The sequence below is a fragment of the Idiotropiscis lumnitzeri genome, chromosome 4 (assembly GCF_059441095.1).
Source record: "Idiotropiscis lumnitzeri isolate Australia: NSW breed Sydney's pygmy pipehorse chromosome 4, RoL_Ilum_1.0, whole genome shotgun sequence".
NCBI classification, from domain to species: domain Eukaryota; kingdom Metazoa; phylum Chordata; class Actinopteri; order Syngnathiformes; family Syngnathidae; genus Idiotropiscis; species Idiotropiscis lumnitzeri.
Window position 1 is genome coordinate 20001675 of NC_142394.1, and position 26822 is coordinate 20028496.

A 26822-nucleotide genomic window follows, 5' to 3' on the forward strand; every position below is an offset into this window, starting at 1 on the left:
GAACATTTTGGCCCGTAGCAAAGCTAAACGACATCCGCTTAATGACCTAAGCGCACCTCGTTCCACAACCCCAATCGGAAGCTGCTAGCTACACGTTAACCTCAAACGCGGCGGCTTGGAACTAACTGCGGCGTGGATGATTTATAATATCAGGCGGCGGGTGTGCGGGTCGGGACGCACGTTTGCCCCCGCCGTCAACTTGCGAAGGGGGTGGGAAAAAAAGGTTGGCTGTCTACGTGCTGAATTATTTCCAGGCGATGGCAGTGTGATGAATGAAGTGGTCCCCGGAGGACGGGACGCAGCCTGGTTATTACGTCGTCTGTCTTGTGCTAACGGCACTATTTAGATGTGTACTTGGAAGAGTTACATAACCGCAAATATTTTCTTTTTGGGGCCTCAAAATGCCCATAAATGTTTGGAATGTTTGCTTATCCTGAGTAAAATTGGCATAGGTATTTTAGTGAGAATTGGATTTTCTGGAACGTTCGAGGGGGGAGGGGGGGGAATCAGTGCTGCAAATTGAACAGGAAGTCAGGCCAGTTTGGTTTGAAACAGCCCCTTTGGGTGAATTCCAGGGCTTTGATGGACTCCTCCTCTGGAATTCACCCGAATGAGACCCAATCAAAATAGGTCGTCTTGTCAAATTGGCCATGCTAAATTGCAAATATTATTTTCCCATGCTGTCGACTGTGTGATTAAGCCAAAGCAAAATGCCATACTTTCTGGGAAGGTTTCTTGAGAATTCTTTTGTGGACATGTCATAGATGTCATTGTTGTTGCTACTTGCAACAGAATACATGATAAACTCCTTTGAAGGATTTCACCCAAATGAGCCCCAATTGGACTTCAATATCCTAAAATGAATTTTCTTAATTCGTCAGTTAGGAAGCTTACGCTAAGTCAAGTAATGTACAAAGACAAAACTAGCTGTAAACGTTCAAGGTAGGGAGAGAGATGTAATGCAAACTAGCGCTTGTGGGAATATTATTTCTTTACTTTCTAAACATTAAAGTGATTCACGCGTCTCGGTTAGATTTTGTATTAAAATTAAAACCCCGTTTTACGCAGACGCTGCTTTGGGACTCGGGTCTTATTCCGTATAAACCAATAAACCGCATCTGGAGGTAATGACACTTTCTCACTTGCACTGCTTATGCTCTAGAACACTGCTTAAAGACACCAGACACGTGGTGTATGGCGATATTAATTACTATATGATGAAAAGGGGGGTCTGTACTAATGTTAGGCATACCTACCAAAGTTTGTCTCAAGGTTAATTTTGAGTCATTAAACTTTTTTGTTTGATCTGCCCAAACACACTGCTGTGAGCTGAAATATTTAGCATCAAATTTAGGATTGAATATCTGTTTAGTAGATGCGTCATTGAAAGACAAAATCTCAAGCAGCAGTAATGAAAGGACCCTTGGAAATGGCCAAAAAGATTTCAAAACAAAATGGCACACTTTTTGTGTTTTTTCCGGCGTGGCTTATTAAGACTTTTTCTCGGGGCGTCTACTCATGATAGACACACTGACCAAATTTCATATTTAAGTAAAACTGGTTTCAGGCGCTGAATTCTCTCAAATGTGGTTTTATTGGAATTTCTCTCTTTTTTTTTATTGCAAGTCCTCAATCTTTGTTGCCATTCTCCAATCATATTCAAAGACAAAAACTCAAATCAGTCACAATTTCTTGTTGACATGTCTAGAGTATGCTTGGCTCAAATTTTGGTATCAAAAGGTCCAAAAAAATCGTGAATTTCAAGAACTCCTTGAAATTGCCCAAATCAACCTAAAATTGTTGTTTCTTTTCTCGCATTGTCTTTGTCCTGCATGACTGTCAGTGTGATGAAATCATTTCGCACACCATGGCCAGAACGCTACAAAAACAGCCACGCATGATCACACCTCTGACTACATTAGCACAAGTGTCAATTTATTAGATTTTTTTTTTTTCATCACTTTGCCTCTCTTCACATTTAACTGGTGGTTAGTCAACGGAAAAATGATTAATTGGCTTATTTAGCATTGGAAAAATGGAGGGGGAGGAGCAGCAGGAGGTTTTGATATTCCCTAGACATGACCCCCCTCCAACCCCCCCCCCCCCTTGTTGTTGTCGTGGTGGTGATGTAATGATATGCTTGGCTAGCAACCCCCCTCACACACACACGCCCACCCCCACACACACACACACACACATTTGAACACCTGAGCTCTTTTTTGTTATGGTTGTGAAGCATGACATCATGGCAGGGTAGGGGGGATGTGGAGGATGGCGAGGGGTCCCTACCCCCCAACCACCTCCAATTATCAGCTAGCGGGGCTTTGTCTGCCATGACAAGCTCCAGTCTTTCTGACTGGAAGAGACACAGAGCACAGAGCAGGCCATTTTTTTTTTGTTTCTGAAGAGGTTTTCAATTTGATACAATTGACAGCTCATTGTAATTAACATTTACAGTGCAATGAATGAAAATGATCAACGTCTTTCTAATTGTTTGCTTATACATATTGTACCTGTTCCTACAGAATGTGTTATTCCTTTAAATTTGATTTCCTGGTATTACAAAAAAGAATTTTACTTGTTTTGTGTCGCATATATTGTTACACACGCAGCTAGCCTTTTAGACTGCCTATTAAAAAAATTAAATGTGCTGAGAATTGCAATAATTGACAACTAACGAACACTCAAATGAGAACTTGTCAAAAACCTCAGCAGTAAATATTCTCATATTTCTGTAAATAAAGTAGAATGTTTTTTGTGGTTTTTCTAAAATATATTTGGAATAATCTGCTTTTACTTTGGAAAACAATGGTCAATGTTTTTGCCAATTTTTGCCAAATGTTGCAGGTATTACGCAATCCTGGCTAGTGACTGAGGTTGGTTCACGTCACATCGTACGCTTGACACTTGGACTGGGATCAGTGATTAATTGAAAAAGTGATCAATTAAATTTTTGAAAATTGCAATTTAGTTGGATACAAAATGTGGAATGTTTGTGTGACGCTGCGTTTATGTGGCTGGTTTTACGTAACGTCATTTTCTCGGATACGTTTTCACCAGTTTTTCCGGTGCTTGAAAACTTACATTGTTTCTTTTCTGAGGCTGATAGTGACAATCTTGTATTTTTTTTGGTTTGTTTTTTTAAAGGGACAGATTTTGATGCTAAATATGCTAAATTGATGTGGCATTGCGTGATCGTGGCTGGTTTTCTGTCACATTGTATTCTTGTCATTTTGGACATTGTACTATGACGAGATGGGCTTTTTTTTTTTAAATTGGGATTTATTCTTCTTGAAAACTAATCCTGACCCGTTTTCAAAAAGCTTTCACGTTTGATGTTAATAAAATAGGCTACGAACTTCGGTGTTTGGCATCCATGAGGTTTATGTTTATCCTTGCTCTTATGATGAAGTGTCTGCTCGGTCTTGTTTGGCCTTGCCACCATTTTGTTACTCTGCCAGTGGCTGTTTGTTTGGTGAAAAAACTCATTTCCATGAAACGGATGGGTGGGACGTCTGCCAAGGAAAAATCCATTCAATTTTGTTGCACATCCAGAAAGTTTTTGACTTTTGTTAACATTGAGAGATGTGCCTTGTTTACTCGCTAAAAAAATAATTTGGTGGCAATCCAAATTGGGATTGCTTGGCCTTGGCGGAGGTCTGCGCTCTACTGAGTGGCCGTCTCGAAGAGCTCGTTATCATTCACAATGTCGTAAAAAGACATTGTTGCGCATATGTCGAGTGCATGTAGTCTGTCTTCATGTCTCTTTTTTCTGACTTGATGGCAAAAAGAAAAATGTTTTGACATGTTTTTGAAGGACTCTAAAATGGCCGTTTTGAATAAAAGTGGCAGAATGGTACTTGAGACTTTAGTGGGTCTTCGTATACATGATAGGTATGCCATGAATTTTCAAAAAGCTGGAGTTACTTATTTATAATTGCAAATTTTATGGTTGTTTACGTCACCGCCATATAATGCCTAAATGTGGCAACGTAAATGTAGCATCACTCATGTGTTGAGTGTGCTTAATTCGAATGTGGAAGCTATTGGAATTTCTGGGACGTCTTGGAAGCACCCATGCAAAAGTCTTAACGCAACCTAAAATGGCCTCTTGAAACAAAAATGGCAAATTTTCTGTGTTTTCAGACATGGTTTCTTGCAAGTTTTCTGTGAGTCTATTTATGATAGCGCTGTTTACAAAATTTCATGTTCTTCATTAACACTGGCTTTAGGAGCTGGATTTTCCCCCAAAAAATCCGAAATTCCAAAGAGTGCTAAATCGGAGTTTAGAGTATTATATTTTTGTTGCCATACGCAATGATGAAAACTTTCTATTTTTGCAATTTGTTGACACCTATTTGTCTAGTACTCATACTCATCAATTTGGTACCCACAAAATCTCTACAGTAGCACAAGTTGATGGGGAGCAATCGCGTCCCGGGTCAGAGGAGGCGGCGATGCTGCTAACAGAAGAAGCAAGATGACACTTTTCTCTCAGCCGACCCCCCCACCCCCCCAACTTGGCTGTTTCCGTCGCCACGGCAACATGTCTCCCACAGGGTGTGCAAACCAGTGACGGGAGGGGCCGGTTGCTAGGGCGACCCCAGCTGAGAGGCAGAGTGACATCATTGCTCCTTGTGAAAATTATTTTATACCGAAGTCCTTTTTAGCTCGACTTTTTTCTCTCTCTCCGTCACTGTTGCCATGACAACCGTCTCCAGCCAGGAGACTTAATGGAGCCTCTCGCCTTTCTCCTTCTTCCGTATCGGCTCCTCTTTCCATCCCTTCTGTCTGGGGGCGTCCGTAAGGAAGGAGGCGCTTACAATACTAACCCCAACACCCCTCCTCCTCTTTCCCACTTCACCACAGCCGCCATCCCCTCCTCCACCCGTGACACACATGCACCCACCCAACCACCCACCCCCCGCGCTGGCAAACAAACCGCTGGCTTTTTTTCCCCCCCGCTCCCTCTCTCTCTCTCCCTCTCTCTCTCTCTCTCTCTCTCTCTCTCTCACTCTCTCTCTCTCTCAGAAGATGCTCCGCTCTCCCGACGCCATGGAGGTTAGGTGGCGGAGGCGAAGCTGTGACTGAATAGTCATTTTTTAATTTTTTTATTCTCAATGCTTCCCACTCCTCAATTTTTGGGGGGCATTTTCTCTGGACTGGATTCTTAAGCTGTCAATTCGGAGCATCTAACCTAGCGGATACTCCCTTCAGGGAGGAGGGGTTGGGAAACACGGAAGATGTTAAATTTTGGTTCATTCTGAGCCTCGGAGAGGACTGTTATCACCATGAAACCGTTAGCGGCAGCAGCAGTAGACAGCAATGGAGTCCCGAGCCAACAGGATAAAACACCGGTGAGTAGCAGCGCGTCGCCAACGTCCGGCCGCGTCCTTGACCCTCCCCTCGTTTGGGGACGAGGCCGGTGTAGCCTGGGATGTGTGTCAGTGTGTTGTAGTAGAAACGGACGCCATGTGCTTTTCCGTTACGCGGCCACACACGTCATTCATAGCAGCTTTTAATGGAGGTAGCAGGAATGCAAGACGCTAAATCTAAATGCTGATATGATACTGTATTCGTAATGTACATTTTGTCAGGTCATAAATAGATCTACTGTAAGTGTCCGTACCCATTAAAGCTAATTATTTCACTCTTAATATGGTACCTAGCGCAAAGAAGGTAGCTAAGGTGTGAAAAATCAGCAGGGGGGGAAAAAAAAAGCAACCTTCAAAGACGCCACCCCAAGTGACAAGGCGTTTCTCACCTGAAGGTAAAATCTTGTTAATCTTGGTAAAAAAAAAATATATATTCTCCCTCTACTTGTGACAGAGCAAAGTGACAGTGGATACAATTTGTTAGTAAGAGGACAACATTTATTGGACAATTTTATTATTGAACTACCCCTGGAAATACATATAATAATCTTAAAATGGCAGACTCAATTGAGACTTCCTTGTGTCATTTTTGGAGGGTCTACTCATAATAGACATGCCTACCCAGAATAGTTTTGCTCATTTTAAGTGACCAAAAAAATTCCTGCAAGTGCTACATTATTGTTTTGTGTTTAATGGTGAGGCATCAAATTTTGACATCACACTACAGGCAACGACGCCAACTAAAATCCTTCACAATTTGGTGTCACCCATTTGTCCACTAGATTACATTTTGGTAGCAGTGCACAAAATGTGTTCTCCAAGTTTGTCTCGAGGGATTCCCAAATATGCCTAAAAAGTCCCTAAACCAGCCAATTCAAACAAAAATAGCAGACATTGTGTTTTTTCAGGCATTCCTTCGCAAGTCTGCTCGTAATAGACATGTCGACCAAATATCATGTTGCTTGGTGAAACTGGCTCCCGGGGCACAATTTTAAAGGTAGAGGCAGTTGTAGACTGAGATGTGTGTCAGTGTGTTGTAGTAGAAATGGACACCATGTGCTTTTTCTTCTCCGCGCACATACACTCATCATCTGTTTTAAGGAACGTACGTAGCTGACCTAAGTGCCGGCGGTAGACATGCTAAATTTAGACGCTATGATCGTGTATTGGCGGCATTCACTTTGACAGGTTGTAAATACAGCTACGGTAAGGTTAATTGTTTTTACTCCAAGGTAACAGTTTTTAGATTCGCCAGTATGGCTGGTGTCAGAAAGCAGAAATGTTAAAGACTACCGCAAGTGATAAGTTATTTCTCTATAAGTGCAGTAGTGACTCTTTACGTGACCAAAATGGCAAACCCTCCTATGCCTTTTCTGGGTTTAGAGATTTTTTTTTTTCTAGGTCTGCTCTTGACTGCAAAAAATTAAGTAAAACTGACTGTGTCCTTGTGGAGGAGTGGAAAAAGTCAGCCTAAAATGGACATTTCGAACCAATTTAGCAAACTATCTATCTTTTGGTATTATCTTTTTGATTTTGAGCGTTAGGTAGGGTTGTATTGAGAGGGTCTGGGGTTTAATTTAGGGTTTCATAGTTGGGCTGCTCGATTATTTTCCATGTATAAACAAACTGGATTGAGTTTACTTGCTATATAAACTTGTATTGCCACAGAACTGTTGTGACATCTAAAACAATTTCAATAGAAGGTTAGTGTTCGTCAGTTTTAGGGGTAGACTGGTCATAGCCAGATTAGGGTAATTATAAGGAATTACGTTAAAGATAAAAATTAGGATTAGTTTTACATTTGGGGTTAAAATATAGAGTTGTGTTTTTTGACGCTACAACACATAAGGGTGATATCTCTTCCTAACACTCATGCGGATTTAAAGTGGTTCCAGTGGATCGCGGTTTTCTTCCCATCAGGGTCTGTGTTGTCGCTATCCTTGGTGCTGAACACTATCTGGTCCCAAGCCATGAGACCATGCACACTTGACGGGATTGATCTCCCGTCAACACGGCCGGTATTCCTCACACCCAAGTGCTCACGCAGGCACGTAAATCAAGCACCCCGCCTCCGTTTTTTCATGCTCACAATTGACAACAAATCACTGTAATGGTGGCGGACACATCATCGTCTCTGCAGTTTGTGTGTTTTAGAGGCTTTATGGCGCCACAAAAACGTCTTGTATGAACATAACCTGTTTTTAATCATCTGCAGTGAATGTTATGTTGTCTTGTTGATGACTGAGGGCAAGCTGAGCAATCTACTAGGTGGTGACGGAGCGTTATGAAGTGGGTTATGGTTAGTATTAATGGTGATGTTTAGGCTGCCGAGCCTTATACATGTTCGGGTTTTGAACGGTAAGAGTAAGAGTTAGTATTTAGGGTTTGGGTATAATAGTGTCTTAGGTTTAGAGTTGGGTTAGATTTAGAATTAGGATTTGGATTTAGCGTTTTGGTCTTATGTTTAGTTTAAGGGTTAGACCAAATGGTTGACTGGTAGGTTTAGAAGTATGTTAGTTTTTGTGGTTGGGGCAGGATAGCATTAGGATTTAGGTTCAGGGTTTGATTTGCAGGTTAAGGTTAGCTTTAATAGTAGGATTTTAGGGGTGACTTTTTTTTCTTTTACTAGCCAGTGGGGACACATTGACTGCTTTAGATCCACAAGACAAAGTCTGGCGTCATTTCCCTTTGTTCTACTGGACTCTTGAATGCTGACGTGACACTTTTTCAGGGGAACTGTAAAAGTGTGCACTGCCGTAACATTTATCTTGGTGTAAAAACAATATTGGGCGCATAATGCACAGTGGCTGCACACTTGTAATGGCTTCTTCTCTGCGTCTCTTGTTTACTGGGTTGCCCCCTTATCTGCTGTCACACTCCCTTCATTTGATTGTCTCCCTATGTCGTTAGCATATTTATTTCGCCGTGTGTAAATATTCACTCATCCCAGCAGGAACGGTGCTGGGCCAAGGGGTGCACAGCTGCAAACATTGAAGCTTTTCTTAATCTAACTGTGTCAACATATTGCAGTTTTGATGGGTTACAGTTTAGGTTTGGGATGGTTAATGTTCTGATTAGGATTCAGGGTTTGGGTGGTTAGTGTTACATTTTTGGATTTGGTTAGTGTAAGGCGTTGGGATCAAATTTTATAGTTACGGTTGACTTTGGCTTTCGGGTGCTTACTGTTGTTTTGCGAACTGGGTTGGTTTGGTACGAAGTTAGATTAAAAGTGGTTATTGTTAGGTTTTAGGGATATTTAAAAATGTCTTTATGGTTGGTAATTAGCATTAGAGTTGCGTTTTTAGGGTTGGCTCTTTTTTGAGGGTTTGCGTGGAGGTGGTTATTTGTAGGTTTACAGTTAGGTTTGGGGTGATGATTTAGGGTTGGATTGGTGGTTACAGGTAAGGTTAAAGATTCAGGGATGGTTCGTATTTTGATTTTAGCTTGGAAGATGGATTAAGTTTAAGATTCATGTAATTAGATTTCGCGTTGAGGTTTATGTTACGGGTTAGGTTTATGTATTAATTCTCCTAGTCCGAAGAGGTCAAGTATGCATAAAATCTGATTTGTACTTTAAGCCTTGTTGTGTGGGTTTTGTGTTGGATTCTGCTTAACTCATTCACAACCAGCCCAGTAAAAAAAAATGGATTTTGACGTATTTATCCGTCAATGGTATTGAATGAGTTAATCGTGAATCGGACTTTAACCAACAGCCACCTTCTTCAATATTGCAAATAGAGTTGGGCCACCCTCCTTCCTCCCCCACACAGTAAAAGTATGTATGACCACTAAAGGCATCATGTTTAGTCAGGCAAACTTTAGCAACATGCATAGTGTAGTGTAGCTGACACATAAGGTCACTTTTTGACTACCTGCCGACCAGCCAGCGCGTAGGGAGGATGCCCTGTTTGCATATCAGGCCTATTTAATCAGACATACTGCCAAAAGAGGCGTTAATCTCTTGATCCCTGAGGCTCAAGACAGCCGACCACACGGTCAAGACAACTCTGGCTGGCCCCGGCGTCCTTCATCACTGAAACTTTTGCATTCAGCAATTCAACATTTCCTAGGTTCCTTCTAAGATAAACTTTTCCAAGAGATGTTGTCTCAATAGGCAACCATGTAGATTCACAAAATGAACCTGTCATTTATAGTAGGTGTGAAGCGGCAATTTTAAGGTCATTTTATCCAATAACCAGGGCCCTTCAACGTGTTCAATAGATTCTGTCTTTGCTCCCAAATTTGGACCACATGCACTACACAGATGGACAACGTTCAATTGCAAAATGTTTTAGTGTATGTCATTGCATGCCAGTGTAAGTTGGCGGCTGAATTTGATGACTTGTCTGCTGTAACCAAGAAATAAACCATTTTATATTAAAGCCGGGCTAGCTTTGATTGCTTTTGGTTTTTACAGCGGCCCTTCAACAATAAACATTTCTTGGCATTTTGAATGATTCCCAACCTCAATAATCTCCCACAGGGGATCATCGTGTGTATCTCATTACAAAAGATATTTGTTATTAACTTATCTTTGTTCTTCTATCCTTTTGCAGCGAACTATAGTGACACTGAGAGCAATCCGTGTATCCACCTGTCGCATTCACACAACACAAAAATAATGGTGTTCAACTGAATGGGCCCAGATTAATAAAATAAGATTCTAATTATTTCAGTCATTTTTGTGGAAATGTGCCTTGAGGTCTGATCTAAAAATGTGTGCCATGGGTTGGGAAATAATCTACCTGACAGATGGGCAACGTAAATTGTAAAACATAATTTCCGTCATTGTGTAATAGCAAAGTTTGATGACTCACCATAAATCACCCACCCTTCTGTTTGCGGCTTTAATTTGACAATCAAACCATAAAAATATAATGTTGTGTACTCTCCCGCCTGGTGGGAATGGGTCTCGCCGCACCTCGCCCTCACACATCAGTGGATGCTCGCATTAGGCTCTCGTTGCCGTAATGGACGTCTCGTAGTGATTCTCTGGTACGCTAAATAGATGAGAGGCAGTCCCGTGCTTGCCAGCCCGCTGATCTAGGTCATTAGGTCTGCAGTGTGATTTAAGGAACGTCACATCTGCTCACATGTAGGCCGAGCTAGCTAGTGAGTGAGCTCGGCGGCTCCAGCATTAGCGCCTGTCTTAATCCAAACCTCCCCGTGACATCTGATTAGACACATGCACTTCCATTTGCCTGACAAACTATGAGAGCGCACTTCAGCCTCCGTGAAGGTACGGCGCCCATCTCGTATCATTTCTGTATGTTAGCTTCAGCTCAATCGAGGCTAACGATTGTCCGAGAACAGCGTTGTTTCCGTCGCGTGCCATCCAAGAGAGGAGGTCAATGGAGCACATGCTTACAGAGCGATCGTTCGCCGGCTTATTGACCCACAGACGGATGACCTAAATGAGTGCAGGGAAAGGATTAAATGTTTTATTATCCTCTTTAAGCAATGGGGGGAGGGTCTCGTGGTTGGTGGGGCTTTCACTTTGATTGTGAAAACCACACAGGGGGATGTGATTATTGGTCAGTCGGACAAACTCTAATCGACAGGCTCCGTGCGACCGGTCTTTCTAACTAGTTTAGACGTCTATTTCCTGTGTGATGTTAGCCGCTAATGACCAACAACTTGAAGGGATGCTACTCAGTTGGGAGAGTACGAAGGGAGATACTTGTGTTAAAAAAAGCACAAGAAAAGGAGTATTGATTCAACTCTTGTTCATTTATTTTACTTTAAACAATGTTAAACTTTGTTTCGTACAATTTGTATTGTGTACTGTGCCACAAGAGTTTTCATCAATTTGTGTTTTCATCTAAATTTCAGGCAGCTGGCACTCCAACTTATGACTTTTAAAGCTTGAACTTGAAAGTACATACAACTACTTTTTGTATTACAGTAATGTGTTAAATTTAGATCAAGTTACATTTTTTTACGACAATTAATTAGGACATCGCTTTGAATCGCTATGTTTCATTTGAAGGATTTTAAACTTTTTTTTTCCTTTTTTAAACACCTGTACCACAAGCTAACCCCAACTGAAGTCTTCTAGAGCTTCATTTTTTGTTTTTTTTTAACTGATACTTATTGTATCTCAATAGTTTTCCTAATTTTTTTCCCCTCCCGGTGTATACTCATACCAGCGTAATACAGGCCGTGTCAACGGGACTACCAGATGTCCTGTACAATTCTTCGAACCGAACATTTGCTGCTCTTTGCTTTGCATTCATGTTGCACAACTGCAAGCATTTTTGCGCGTAAAACCCACTTTAATACCACCTTAACTTGACAGAATTTTAATTTACCAACACTGCAAACGCTGTGCATCCACTAGGGACGTTCCCTCATTAAAGCCAGCGGGCGGCTAACAAGCTAACATACGCTATCATCGCCGTGAAAAAAGTCTGCTCTAATTAGTCAAGTTTTTTTTCCCCAAGAGGATGATTACAAAATGTAAAATACTTTTTTAAAAAAAACGCGCAGCTGTGGAAATTTAAAACGCTGGGTTAAAACACCACCATACCATTTCATCTATATACTTGAAAGTAAAAAAATAAATCATGTTTATCTAATTGCCATGTTGTTCACGAGAATCATGTGATCAAACAGTCGAAAAGTGGTTCACCGGGTCAATGCGTATGAATATTTCACACTGCCCGATGTTCTATTTACCCGATTTATAGATGATACCCAGTAGGGAGGCCCGCTGCGCATCTTGCAGTGTGGCGCACCATCAATATTACATCTGTGCACCACCCGTCATTCCAAATGCGGCGCACCAGGAAGTAGGTCGCCCCCCTTTTGCCAATTTCTGAACGTCCCCGAAGTAAATACTTATTATAAACATGCTATTTGGCTGTGAAAATTGACAGGGTGGCTTTGTCTTTTGGGGGGGGGGGAAATCAGAAAATGTGTCAAACTTGGCATTTCCGTGCACATGGCACGAGCATCGTCCCGCATTTTTGTTCGAGGTAAAAATGAGAATACTATCAAGAGAGTCATCTCCGGTGCGCTGGAGGTTGGGTGTGATTGCTCGGTGTCATTTTCTGGCTGACTGCATTCACCAAATTGGTGGAGCAGAGGAGTCCGTCCTTGGCCAAAATCTTTCCTCAAGCCACCATCTTCCTCGTCCGCTCCACTTCACCCGGACCGCCTCCGGCCGAGCGTGCCGTTGTTATTGTTATTAGCACCCAGACACTTTTGTGCTTGTGTGAGGAATGTCTATTACATGGGTTGAACTATCTGTCATATTGTAAACCATGAGAAATTGAAAACAATTGATTTTATAAACGACACATGAGAGTACTAAAGCCCCTTTTACACTTCTTGTAAATTAATTTTCCCTCTGTGTCACTGCACACAAACAGATGGAAGGTGTCAAGTGTTTAATGTCAATAGTTTAATATATTGTAAAGGTGTTTATGATAGAAATAATACTGCATTTAATAATGTGGAGACCCGTGGCTATCAGTCCGAAGTGGCTAATGTTTGTACAAATGAGTTATTATGGCTAAATTTAGCTGTTAGTGCTTTTAATCACATGCGTAATGTAGTCCGGAAATTACGGTACATGCTTAATCAGCTTGGTTTTGCAGTTTGTCTTAAAAGAGTATGTTTCTTTAGTTCTTTTTCAGCAATCATCCAACATGATTTAGAGACGCATGATTTGCAATGAATTATTTTAGGCTGGAACTATTTGTCACTCACCCAAGCTGGGGCCTACCTTTTTAAAGTCACACACAGTCAAAGTCACAGATACTACAGTAGAATGTGAGGATCGCGACTGCAAGTGGATACCGCACCTCACATGTATACATTGTGTCGTGTCCGAATGATCAATGGAATACTTGATTCTAACAATAACGTCACAGTCCAACTTGCGTACAATTGTTTGCATCACGTCGTCGCCTTAGAAATGTACCCAATAACCCCAGCCATGTTCATTCTTCTCTTGGACAGCAACTGAGTCTTTTTATGTAAAACTTAACTATCCTTATTACTAATAGCTGGTATATCAAACGTTATTATACACAGCTTTTACAAATATGAAATGAAGATAAAGGGGTAGGAACATAAGTTTATACTTCACCATACTCTCTATCGAACATGTACGTCTAAAATACCACCAATAGGTCGACCACCGTCTTTCTCTTGCAGCTCTCATGTGATGATTAGTTCTGTTTGTGTGTTTGTCTGAATTTTTTATTCCAGTTCGTAGTAGTAGTACCATGTTTATAAAACACGGGCCCTCCCTCCATAGCGTCCCTCGCGGTCAGTAGCGTCGCCATACTGACCGAGTGTATGTGTGTGTGTGCAGCTGCCCGCAGACTTCAGCCGACTTCACCTGGCCGACGGCTTGCACCCACAGGTGACGCACGTGTCCTCCAGCCACTCGGGATGTAGTATCACCAGCGACTCCGGGAGCAGCAGCCTATCCGATATCTATCAGGTGAGGCACCGGGGGCAAAAAAAAAAAAAAAAAAAGTCCTCCCTCGGACAGCGGCCCCAAGTGCCATGTTGCTATGCGTTGGTCGTTTCTTTTCGATTGCTAGGCATGACGGTAAGTACAGTGAACCCACGCTTATTTGCAATTCACTCATAATGAATTCACCTATGTGTTGTTATTTGGTTAATAATGCCCTAAGAAGCCACAAGTTGGTACTTTCAAACCATTTGAAAGTAATGATTGCTGTCAAGGATTGTTGCGGAGGAGTTGAGTTTCGCCAGGGTTGTTGGTGGCTTTTTTGGCCATGGATGGTTTCCCACTTCATTCAAACGTGTGAACTTTCAAAGGCAATCGTGAGCGTAACTGATGCGGTAGTTGAAATTGCCGGATTAACGGAAGGTATTTTTAATAAAAGAACAAAAAAATATAGCATCCTCACCCCGTGGGCGTAAATAAAACAGCTTAAAAGAGCGCAAAAATCTTGCAGCGACTAATCCTCTTAATGCCTACGCATCTTAACGCCGTCACATGCCTTGCGAGCTCCTATTCAGAGTCCACACCATCACTCGACATCAACCTTGTGCATGTTTGTGTGTGTGTGTTTGTGTGCGTGTTTTGACAGGCCGGTGTGTGACGGTGATCTTAAGGCCATCTGGCATACACACACGGACACACACAAGTTTGCAGTTCCTTTTATGTCCTGACGCTTTTAATGGTCAAGCTTCTCAATAGTTTTGTAGATCTGAAGATTTCTGTCCTTTTTTTCCCCCTTATAGTTGTGTACAATAATTCCAAATATTTTTGAACATTTGTTTAGCTTTCATATATTTGTATTTTTTTTTCTCGAAAATTTCCTGACTTCTGTAGCCCTTAAAATTTGTGTCGTTTTCACCTCTTAATATTTTGCATACCATATCGAGAATGAGTTTACAAATTATTTTCGTGAAAAAATGATTGCAAGGTGACATCATGTAATTGCTGCTCTTAATCGACCCCTCACCCCACGGTGGGTTTATTTTAAGAGCCCACGGCGGGGGTTCCATTGCGCATTTGCACAGCAAACGCGATTAAGCAACGGCTTGTTGTTTAAAGAACATAAGCCCAAGTTAACTTTTGCCAGCCAGCCAGTCTACAGCAACATCGGCTATGAAAAGACTACACACCCAGGAAGTCCATTCCAACACCTGAACTTTATTTGGACTTAATCAGATACTTTAATTGGTGGCAGGTGTGCGCTAACCAGAGGTTGACATTTTTTTCTTGAATCCCGCAAGTCATGGCAGTCAACTCTTGCACGATATAGGGTAAAAACTTCACAGTAGCGTGAGAGAGTCCACGAGGAAGAGGGGAGTCATTCTGAATAAGAGCAGGGCGGCATAGGAACCATTATTACCGGGACTAGACGGGACAGGATAGTTTTTTTTTTGTTTTTTTTACTACTGGATGATACAGGATTATTTCTGTGGGAGTGGGATGAGACAGGAGAGAAAAATCCCTCCCGTGTCACCGTCTAGCGCTGACTCACATTTATCATGAACTTGAATTTGATTGATTCATCCTGAACATAGCCACATTCCAGTGATAAGTGGGTGTGCACAGTCCTCTCAAATATTTCCCTGTTTTTTTATTTTATATTTTAAATTGAGTTGCACAGGTTATAACGGGGCACGGAAGTTATCAAAATTTAATTGTGATTTCGATTATGGCTTCTCAAGATAAAAATAGTAAAAGCGAAGACAAACTAATGGCATCGCGTATTTGCCAGTTCCTTTGTTGTAAAACAATAAATGTATATAATTATTTTCTTCCTAATCTGTGAAAAGCAAGTTCTAAGGTCAATCACGACTTTTCTTTGTGCAAGTGTCTCCATGCATCCACCCCACTGCCCCTAAGAAGTCAAGATGGTGCTTTTGTTAGCAATAGCAAGCAAATAAAAAGAATTGTCATAATTATTTTTCACCCCTCAGTCAAATTAATGGTGTAAAAAAAAAAAAAATCTTAAAAACCGGATGTTTGAGTGGGGATGTAAACACTTTTTAATATCCATATGTTAGCTGAAATATTTGAAAATAATATCAAATGTGAAATGAAATAGAAAAAATATACAAATAAAATATTTTTAAAACATTAAAATTGTGTGCATTACATATACTGTTCTTAAGTTAAGAACTTTTTAGAATTGGCATCATTTTTCATTATGAATCTGCCCGCAGTCTCCCCTCGGATAAAAACGTGACTCGTTTGGAATGATGTGTTGGGTGCAGTGTGGTTTTTAATAGTTTCTCTTGGGAGCTCATGAAGCGATTTTCTTCCTAGCTTGTCAGGAAGTGCTGACTTTGGAAGTTTTTGGATGGGAAGCGCCGAATAGCTTAATTACCGACCAGAGCACATTCTCATGGTCGCCATCAACAAAACGACGGGACTGTGTGTTTTTTGTGCGTGCATGTGTTGGTGTGTCTGCGTGTGTGTGTGCCTGAATAAATGATGACACTGGCCCTTGAAGCGGCCTTTGAAAGCATTGATCCAAGAATAGCCATGATGAAATATTAACAGCAACTGACTTTTAATGGCAGCTGCACGTTTGTATGGATTTCGGATGACACAAAATACGGGCGGCCTTTGTTTAACGACAGCAATGACTTGACATTTACGCTCTGATTTGTCTGCATTGTAAGATGACTTTTTTCCGATAGAAGTTGTGTTTACGTTCTTTTTCGCTTTTGTCTCCTTAGTGTGCGTCTTCTAATTTGGATTTGTGTCTTTTGTTGGACTGTTGGATTTTCATGGCTCTTAAAATATAGTTTTCTTAATATTTCTCTACCTTTTTATCGAATCTTTGAATATTGTTTTCCTAATTTAATTTTTTCCAGTTCATATATTTTTTATATTTTCTGTGTAATAGATGTGTAATTTTTGTTTATTTATGTAGCATTATTTTAGAATATTTGTCGTAATTTTTGTCCGGATTTCTTAGGGTGCTCCTTGCTGACAATATTTTTTATTTTCTTGTTTTTCGCCCGTGAGTATTTTTTGCGCTTTTGTTTTTGCTTAAATGGTCTGAATTTTGCATCATGCAGTTGCATATGTCCTAGAATAGAATTTTAATATAGAAGAATTTTTTTCAAATGTTCTTGACCTTTTTTTTAAGAACTAATTTTTTCCTTAATCTTTAGCACGAAATTGCATTTTTAGCATGTTTCCTAATATTATTTAATATTTTAACAGTTTTTCATTTTTTGTATGTATTGCAATGTAATAAGTGGATAATTTTCCACTTAATTTTTTTCCTGTTATTCATATTTGTTTCATTTTTTAATATATTTGTCATATTTTCACTATTGACCCTAATGTTTTGACTTGTGCCATTCCCTCGCATTACAACCATAACCAATGTTCTTGCTTTAATCGTGATATAACATTTTTATCTTTAATCACTCGCTTTAAACTCCTCACATGGGCCGGCCCCGCCCACCGGTGGGTCCACGCCCAAATGTCCTCACCAACCCTGTGTTGATGAATCTTTAATGATCTGCTCCGCTCTTGGCTCGCATTTGAAGAGAAGATGACACGAGAAGATGAGTTGGGTCTTGGCTAGTCTTCACCTTTAAAAGTGTGAATTGTGCCCACGATGCGTCTAGCGCTGGAATTTTGCAGGCATTTTGCCAAGAACACTTTTTCTCCCTTAGCGTATGAGGTGAGGGCTTTTAAAGAACGGGACGTTGCCGGGAGGCTTTGCGCTGACTTGGGGGCTCAGGAAATGCTTGGGAGTTAATTAGCTTGTTTCTATGCGCAGCAGCCTGTTTGTCATGCAGCACTAGAGCCGGCGTGTGGTTGTGTGCTGACAAAGTGGTCGAAACGGGGCACGTTTCTGAAAACACTTGTGCTTTGGCTTAGATTTGTTGCTTTGTCGGAAGCTGGAGCGTAGCTTTGTGATTCGGAGTTAGTATTTTTGTCTTTTCTTTTTGTTTTGTTTTTTTTCAGCATTATTCAACATTATTGTCTTCTTTTGTCCATTGTTCTTGCTAATATTTACTTATTAAATGTAACATTTTTTCCAAGGTTTTATATGATTTGTTAGACTATTCAAAGATTAGATTTTTGTCTGTTTTTCATATGTTCGTATTTTTTAATTGTTGCATTTTTGCAAATATTTGTATTTTTCTCTATTTTTAAGATTTCTGTCCAATGTTTTGCTAATAGCATTTTTGTCTAATATTTGTGAAAGTATTTTTTGTTTTTGTAGCAGCTTTTTAAATGTATGTATATTTTTGTCTAAAGTATGTTTTTTTTTTCTAAAATATCACTTTTCATGTAACAGTTTTCTTCATCTTATTTTTAAAAATTTTTTTTTGCATTTATTTTGTTTTGGTTTTTCTAAACATGTTGCTCAGAACATTAAAGGAAATGTTTGTCCAATTTCAATAATTTTCAGCTAATATTTGTGTGTTTTTTTTCCCTCAAGTATGCTGTACTCTGGACAGTCTCAGTTTAGCTTTGGCTTGGATTGTTGGTTGGTTGTACGTCATAGCTTAGCGTTGTTGGTTATTTTTTTGTTACTTTTGGATAGATTGGGTGAGCTTGCTGGGTAGTGACGGAAGGAAAGCGATTTACTGCCCACTCGTCCAAAATCCAAGATAACCTTTAAAACTATTGGCGATTTCTCCCCCTTTGTAGGCCACCGAGAACGAACCGGGTGACATGGACCTGAGCGGCCTACCTGAAACGGCTGTCGACTCTGAGGAGGACGACGACGAGGAGGACATCGAACGAGCGTCGGACCCCCTAATGAGCCGGGACATCGTCCGAGACTGCCTGGAGAAGGACCCCATGGACAGGACGGATGACGACATAGGTGAGGCGGTGCTCCGATGTTTGTGCTACAAACAAAGCGGACTGAATGCTATTCGTTTGGAAAAAAAAAAAAATCCAAGAAACCAAAGATGTGTTCGGTGCTGTTTCCGACGACTTGACAGAATGGCGTAATGCTATATGCATTCATATTTTTCAAAGCAGTACAGGGCACCTAGTCCCACCCAGAACACGCTAGGTAATGGGCAGGAAATGTAGCAGCCATTTTCACTGCATGCCAAACTTGTTAACGAGTCTGAAACTTTATTACGCCAATGCTAATGCAGCACGACAAAAAGATTATAGGATTATACAGGATTGCATTATTTTCATTATATATTTACTGTTTTCTTAGGCAAATGGAGAGTTTTCAACAGAATTTTCTCTTTCATGCGTTCTTTTCCCCCCTTCAACGTCTGCATGGTGTCCTCAGTCACGCCCCCGTTTCCTATATACGCAGCCTGTCGGCTGGAAAAGCTCCTCGTCAGTCAAGTGGAGCGCTCATCTAAGTCACACATTTACAGATTTTGGAACTTTGCGCGCATATAATGCGCGTGGCGCATGAAAAGCGCACCTTATGGTCATGAAAATCTGATGTGTTTTCATTTAGGCTATGCGCAAGCCTCAAAATCTTGATGGGCGAGTTGTGACTGAGGAGACAGGCAGTGTAATGACGGAGCATGATAAAAAAAAAAGGTTGTTTTTTTATGGCTATTGTAAGACTGACATGCAGTTGAATATTTTTTTGTCTTGATTCATGGCCTATTGTAATTGTAGCTCAATTTTACCTTTTTTATATTATCATAATGTATTACTTGAAGAGCTTTGGTAGAGTGTACTTTTCTGCATTGCTGAGTTGAAATAATACCCCATTTTTTGATTAAGGTATGAAAATAAATAAAAAATACTAATAATTTTCCCACTTCATCGATTAATCATAAAATAGCTGACAGATTAATCGTTAGTTGCAGCCCTACTATTAATGTTCCACTTAACTTAAAAACAAGCGGTGAATGTCGATGTTCCATTTCCTAAAAAGAAGACAAACTGAATGTCACTCGTTCAAAAAAAAAGACAAAAACTATTGATGTTGCATTTTCACATTTTCTGATACAAATCTATGTATAAGGTATCGTTTCATATTATTGTGTAAAATGCTTTAGTACCAATACCCTTATAATCTCAAAGCCTCACAGAACTTTTTCAGTATCATGCCATCAAAGCTGGGGCGCCACAATTTGTGTTAGCCATGTTTGAAGAGGCTTAATGTTGACAATAGGAGGAGGTGGATGCGTCGGTTGTAGTGAGAGGAAGAGCGAGTGCCCTCTTCGTCGTCCTCCTCTTCCTCCTCCATCTCCACCGTTTAATCTCCCCCGCAGCAGCCTGCCCACCAGCCCCTCCCCTCCTCCATGCCAGCAGGCTTTTTCTAGGTCACTCCTGGCACATCGTGCAGCCTCACCTCGCCCAGCGCATCAAACATTGAAACGCTTCCTTCCACACACGTGAGACCTGCTCGTTGCCGTGACGACCGCAGGTCACCACGTGTACAAATATTCCCAATTTTGAATATTTGTGGGTTAAATCTTTGGGGGATTTTCTCGTTGCATGGTTGCCAAGATGACATGGTACATGATTTTATTTAAAGACAAAAGTAATTGAAGTGGAGTTTTTTTTTCTTTTGCTTGCGCCCCTCAAACGCCTTTGAAGTTCCCTACCCTTTCCGTATAGTAATTATACTGAGCCCACGTTTTAAAACCAAAAGATGGTCTGTGGATGGTACGATGCGGTGATTTGAAGTCTGCAGTGAGGTCACAGAGGGTAACACGTCAGCACTTATTCTGCTCCCCACCTCAAGTAGTCGATGGCATTGATGGTGGACGTGAGAGCCGCTGTGTTAATGAAGGAATGTCAAGCACAACACCACATGTTCTCAAACGGAGCCATATAACTTTGGGGTCTGTATTGTATTGTATAGTCTTGTGTATGCACATGAAGAAGACGGTCACAACTGCTCAGCAAGCTGCAATAATACTTGTTTTTGCAGATGATAACGAATATATGCTTCAAAGTAATATTATATATCCATGTTTGGTGCAGCAGCGTTTGTGTTTAAATATCCGTCACTTCAAGCTCATAACATGACGACGGCTGCTAGTTTCCTTATGTGATAGCATTAAGTTAGCGCAGCTAGCGGGGTCTTTGGAATAATTTTTCCCTGACGCTAAAAAGTTATAACAACCCCTGCTGTAAACACTTTTGTTTTCTTTTCTCCCTCTTCCCACAGAGCAATTACTGGAGTTCATGCATCAGCTGCCGGCCTTCGCCAACATGACCATGTCGGTACGGCGTGAACTATGCGCCGTCATGGTGTTCGCCGTGGTTGAGCGCGCGGGTACCATCGTTCTCAATGACGGCGAGGAGGTGCGTTGACTTCGCTTTAAAAAGGAAAAAAAAATAAATAAGTGACTCTTCTTCGGCTCCCGTTTTATGTATTATACGCTCTATTAAAGCTGAATGCAGAGCGTCTCGTCTCCCATGTGGACCTCCGCAGGCGGCTGAAGCGAGACGTGGCTTTCAATGGCCACAGTTTTGCCGCTCAACAGAACCGGGCGCTTTAATCAGTGGGTTCACTGAACATGCTTTAACCATAGGAAAGAATAGAAATGATCCGTACCAGGGCAAACTACCAACATGATAAGGTCTTCAATAGCAACGCAGGCCGCGTTCCACTTGTCAGTCTCATGTGATGCAAATAAAAAAAAAAAAAAGCTACGTTTTTCCTTTAATGGGTTAGCATGTAACATTAGCAATGCCTTAGCATCTAATCATGTGATGTGGGTTTGCATCTCCAGCTTGACTCTTGGTCAGTGATCTTGAATGGCTCGGTGGAGGTCACGTACCCCGAGGGGCGCACGGAGATCCTGTGCATGGGTAACAGTTTCGGGGTGTCGCCCACGATGGAGAAGGAGTACATGAAGGGGGCCATGAAGACCAAGGTGGACGACTGCCAGGTAACGTGTCCTTCACATGCCACCAAACACGCCCGTTACACGGCTGTTAGGCGCTTAATGACGGCGGTCGTTTGCAGCTATTGTTCTGGCCCGGCGTCTCATAAAGGCATCCCCAGGGGCCTTGGTGTTGACAATTGTGATGCTCTCAGGGGAGCTGAATTAATGGGCCGTTTTCAGGCAGCGTTTTCGTGCATGGTCGGGATGACCTCTTACTTGTTTTGGAGTGATGAGTTGTAAAAAAAAAAAAAAAAAAAAAAACACCTTTTTCAACCATTTTCAGCCTCTTCAACATAATTGAAAATAAAAAAAAATGTCCTTTTTGTAGTTTGTGTGCATCGCCCAGCAAGACTACTGCTGCATCCTGAACCAGGTGGAGAAGAACATGCAGAAGGTGGAGGAAGAAGGCGAGATTGTCATGGTCAAGGAGCACCGAGAACTTGACCGAACGGGCACCAGGAAAGGACACATTGTCATCAAGGTGACTGCTAAGCAACACCGCCACCACCATTTTCGTTGTTGATTAGTTTTTATTTATTTATTTTTTGTTATAACACCACTTTGCTTGCGCACCGGTCAGGGCACTTCGGAGCGTCTGACCATGCACCTGGTAGAGGAGCACTCGGTAGTGGACCCTACCTACATCGAGGACTTCCTTTTAACGTACAGAACCTTCTTGTCCAGCCCCATGGTGGTGGGCAAGAAGCTGCTGGAGTGGTTCCACGACCCAAGTCTCAGGGACAAGGTATGGAATCTCAAAAGATCTCAATGCCTTCTCGCGGCTACTAATATAGTGGTAAAATGCCCAAAGGATCAACGTCCGCTACCCTAATGGTAACACACGATGCAAATCGCAATGGACGACGAGCTAGTCAAAATCTTTGAAGCAGCAGCAATTTGAACACAAATTGTAGCAACACATGTAGAGAGACCATATATCAATACTCACAGATGTCAGCTTTATCCTCTGAAGCGACTTAATGCAGCTTACTGAGGTACCACCTAGTTGCTAACTCTTCTTCGTGTATGATGCTCGCATGTATTGTTCTGCCCCCTGGTGGCCAAAGTGTGCAAACCAAAAATAGCGCAATGGCAATTAATTTGAAGTATGAAATAATAGATTCACAAACTGTTGAATATTATATATAATTATGTCATTAGTGTGTTTTAATAGAATACAAAATCAGGTTTTTTTTCTTATTATAAGCACGTGATTGTTTTTTATTTTTTTTTATTTGGGGATGCTGGAACTGATTATGGGCATTTCCCTTTCATATCAATGGGAAAAGCACCAGAGATAGTCTTTTATATTGTTTCTTTCTATGTTGAAGAAACACATTTCTGAAAAGAATACTGTTTTAAATAAAATTTTGAAGAAAGTAATTTGGGGGAAATTAAAATCTTAAAAGGCATGTTCAGTTGAACCAAAAAAAAAACATTTTCAGTTGTACTTAAATGTAAGTTAAACAAAAAATATATACAATATATACAAATATATACAACAGAACCAAAAAACACTCACTTAATCCAGATGTGAAAAATGAATATCTAATTTTTTCTTTTTAAATTAGACCTTAGTTGAACAACAATTTTGGGCGACAAAAAGTAAATGAATAGGCATAAAAGATTTTTGGGTTGGTTAATAAAAAAGGGGAGATTGCGGAACTGCATGTTGAAGACAAAAATCCAGAAAATCCGATTTTGGTGCAGAAAAAAGGCAATTATATATTTAAAAAATGAGCTGGTGAATTATTTATTGCAGTGTAGTTTTTAAACTATTGCAATCTTTTTTTGCTCAGGTCACACGGGTGGTCTTGCTGTGGGTGAACAACCACTTCAACGACTTTGAGGGTGACGCCGCCATGACTCACTTTCTCGAGGAGTTTGAAAATAACCTGGAGAGAGAAGTATGTTTCAAAAAAGAAATAATAAAAAATGAGAGGCGCTGTCCTCGCGCGAGTCATTGACGTTGTCGCGTTTGTCTTCAGAAAATGTGCGGCCACCTGCGGCTGTTGAACATCGCGTGCGCCGCCAAAGCCAAACCTCGCTTGGTGACGCTGACTAAAGCGTCCAGGGAGGCTGACCTCGCCTTCAGCCTTCTGGGAGGACAAGACAAAGGCTTCAGGGTCTTCATCGATGCCGTGGAGGCTGGGAGCAAGGCGGCGGAGGCGGGACTCAAAAGAGGGGATCAGGTAAACGCCTACTCACTCATGAGTCTTCTTGTATAAACAAACTAAATTTACATCATTAGTATTTTCTTTCTTTTTTTCTAGTCATTTTTTTTTCTTTTCTACTGCTTGCCAGCCTCACACGCCCTCACGCTAAACAATGTAAAAGGCTGAGCCACATATAGACATCCTGAACTAATATCAGCAGCATAGAAAGAATTTTTTAAACACACTAACAACGGCAATTAGCCAACTAGCCGACACAGCAACTGCTCCTTGCCCAAGGACGAGGGCTCAGAAGCGGATGACTAAACTTCACCTCCGACTAATAAGAACGTCGGGACCGACTCCCGATGGAGTGTGTTAGTTAGTTAGCGAGCAAAAATAGAGAGAACGGAAAGAAGAGCTGCAGGGGATGTTTGGATTGGACCAGACTTAACGCGGATTCAGACACTCTCAAGATGGGTTTCCAGGATTAACGAGACTTTAGCTGGAAGCTCAGAACATCGGCAAGTGTGAAAAGTGCTTGTGAAGTCCAGCTTTGAGGAGAAAGCCAACAAACCGCCTGCTGCCACCAACTCGCTTAGTTCTTGAAAAATCAAATACAATGAAATATAAAGTTTTGTTGCATCACAAATCCAATCTCTCTGCATAAATGACTGGAGCGTTTGCATAAATTAATGACTTTTAGCTTTTGATTTTTTCTCAAGTCATAGACTAGAATGTTCAGACACGTTTGCAGTTGCAGAAAAAAAATGGATTCATCGGATCTTCTTTGATGGGAATTAGGTGGAGTAGGTCACCTTTCATTTTTATATATGCAGATGCGTAACAGGAAAGACAAGAGGAAAGTCGCGCTTTAAATTCAGACGAAGAAAAATGTCAATCTGTGAGTTCATGGTGTTAACTTGAGTGCTCCTCTCTCTTGTTTTCCCCGATGTGAAGATCTTGGAGGTGAATGGGCAGAACTTTGAGAATGTCCAACTCAGCAAAGCCAATGAGATTCTGAGGAACAACACGCACTTGTCCATAACTGTGAAAACCAACCTTTTAGGTAAAACACACGCACAGAATAAATTAGCTTTTTTTCTACTGTTGCCTTTTGCATAGCTGTCATCTGTAAAATTTCCAGCCTCTACTTTGTGGACAGCTGCAATGCATATTATCTCAGGAGGAAACCCCCGTGCATCCAAATTTATGATCCATTTAAGATTTTTTTTTTTCACAAATCGATACTACTACTAAGTCTGTTGTTTTAATGCATTAGTAACCATTTTAAAGTGTGTGTGGGAACAACTCTCTTAATCGCATAAATGCTCGACTGTCTGAGAATAGTTGTAAAATCTCGGCCTCTTCTCTTTTGTCATTTTGCTGCCTCCATATAGAAAGTCTGGATGTTTTTTGACAATAAAGAGTAAAAATGATTAGGCTAAAAATAGGGCCGGCCAAAAGTATGGTGACAGGTCATGTTGTGAATTATACTGTTCTCAAGAGGTTTGAGGAATGTCGCAATGTTCATGGAGGACATTTTAACTACTTCACAAATGTAATTGTCCAAAAAATGTTTATATTAACCAAAACATAGGTATTACTGTAATAAAATGTAACCTGCCAGTGTAAGCCTTTTTGGGCCCACCCTGTAACCTGTTGTGTTAAATGAATAGCTGTTATTAGGGATGAGTGAGTATCGATACCAGGGTATCGGTATCAGGCCAAAATGTCCTAATTTTATGATATCAGACACTCGAGGATGCCGTCAAAACAAAAAAGAAATCATACATGAGTTCATAATTGTCTACATTCTAGAAGCATACCAAAATTTCAGCTGACACACCCAACGCAGGATGCCCATAATTAGGCGCCGGCTGCCATGTGAGTTGCATAATCACAACGTATTTGACCTCCCCACCCCCACGTAGTGTTTAAAGAGCTGCTAACCAGGCCGGAGCAGGAGCTCCACGGCGACGTGGACGGTGAGGACGAGCACGATCGAAAGAACGGCGCGCCGCATCTGCCCAAGATCGGCGACATAAAAAAAGCCAGCCGCTACTCCATACCCGACCTGGCGGTAGATGTGGAGCAAGTGATGGGCCTGGAGAAGGCCAGCAAGAAGGTCAAGAGCAACTCAGTGGGCGGACGCAACAAGCTCAAGAAGATCTTTGACAAGACGCTCACCAGCATCCTGCCCCCCAAACCTTACAAGTAAGTTGGGCATGGTGCTGGGTTTTTATTTTATTTTTGTTGAATTTTTGAGGGTGTGTCCCGAGCATCCAAAACACAAAAACAGCAACCAATGTTTACAATAACATGACACAGCAAAAAGAACTGACCCAGTTAGCCATTTTTGTTTCCAGGCCGTGGACTTTTATGAACAAATGAGACTCAATCGAAAGCCTGTGTCTTAGTCAGATGCTATTACATATTTATTACATTTTGTTTACCATATGTTTTAATTCCGTTAATTTGTTCGTTTCTTTTGTGTTTTTCGTTTACACTGTTGTTTGTTACATTCCATTTTGGTCATGCTAAATTTTGTTTACATTGTATTTCATTTGTTTTGTTGTTTGATGTTTTGGTTGTGCTATGTTATGGTTGGGAAGAATAGCAATTAAAAAAAAAAGTTATATACCATTTAATTCATGATGTAACTTTGCGTTTGATCCCCTTAGCGACGTGTGCGTGGGCCAGTCGCAAGACGACAGCATCGTGGGAATGAAGCAGTCCAAGCAGATCCCGCCGGCGCTGCCCGTCAGCAGCAACCTATCATCGTCCAACCCCGACTTGCTTCAGTCGCACCACCGCATCCTGGACTTCAACAACCAGCCTGGTGAGCCTTATCGTCCCTAATCCCGCTCCACGTTTAAAAACAGCTAATCTGCGCTAATATTTACCGTCACGTTATTTGTGTTCTTCCAGTGCTGGTCAACCTGAGTAAGTACTTTGTGAACCCCGTGATCCCTTCCTTTACCTT

The 26822-nt window shown here is 41.2% G+C and overlaps 1 protein-coding gene across 11 annotated transcripts in view; it reads left to right on the plus strand.

The window, feature by feature from the left end:
• Positions 1 to 26822, plus strand: part of rapgef2b (Rap guanine nucleotide exchange factor 2b) — an 87432-nt gene that overhangs the window by 49606 nt on the left and 11004 nt on the right. For 7 of the 11 annotated variants that reach the window (XM_088293233.1, XM_088293232.1, XM_088293238.1 and 4 more), the window contains 12 exons: positions 13699 to 13830; positions 18502 to 18679; positions 20960 to 21096; positions 21528 to 21686; positions 22012 to 22164; positions 22264 to 22428; positions 23483 to 23590; positions 23672 to 23875; positions 24797 to 24905; positions 25771 to 26053; positions 26521 to 26678; positions 26768 to 26782. In XM_088293233.1, coding sequence (XP_088149359.1) covers positions 13699 to 13830; positions 18502 to 18679; positions 20960 to 21096; positions 21528 to 21686; positions 22012 to 22164; positions 22264 to 22428; positions 23483 to 23590; positions 23672 to 23875; positions 24797 to 24905; positions 25771 to 26053; positions 26521 to 26678; positions 26768 to 26782 — 1801 coding nt within the window. Of the gene's footprint in view, positions 1 to 5049; positions 5358 to 13698; positions 13831 to 18501; positions 18680 to 20959; positions 21097 to 21527; positions 21687 to 22011; positions 22165 to 22263; positions 22429 to 23482; positions 23591 to 23671; positions 23876 to 24796; positions 24906 to 25770; positions 26054 to 26520; positions 26679 to 26767; positions 26783 to 26822 lie in introns of those variants that run through there. The other 4 variants (XM_088293243.1, XM_088293244.1, XM_088293234.1 and 1 more) reach the window with 4 other exon arrangements.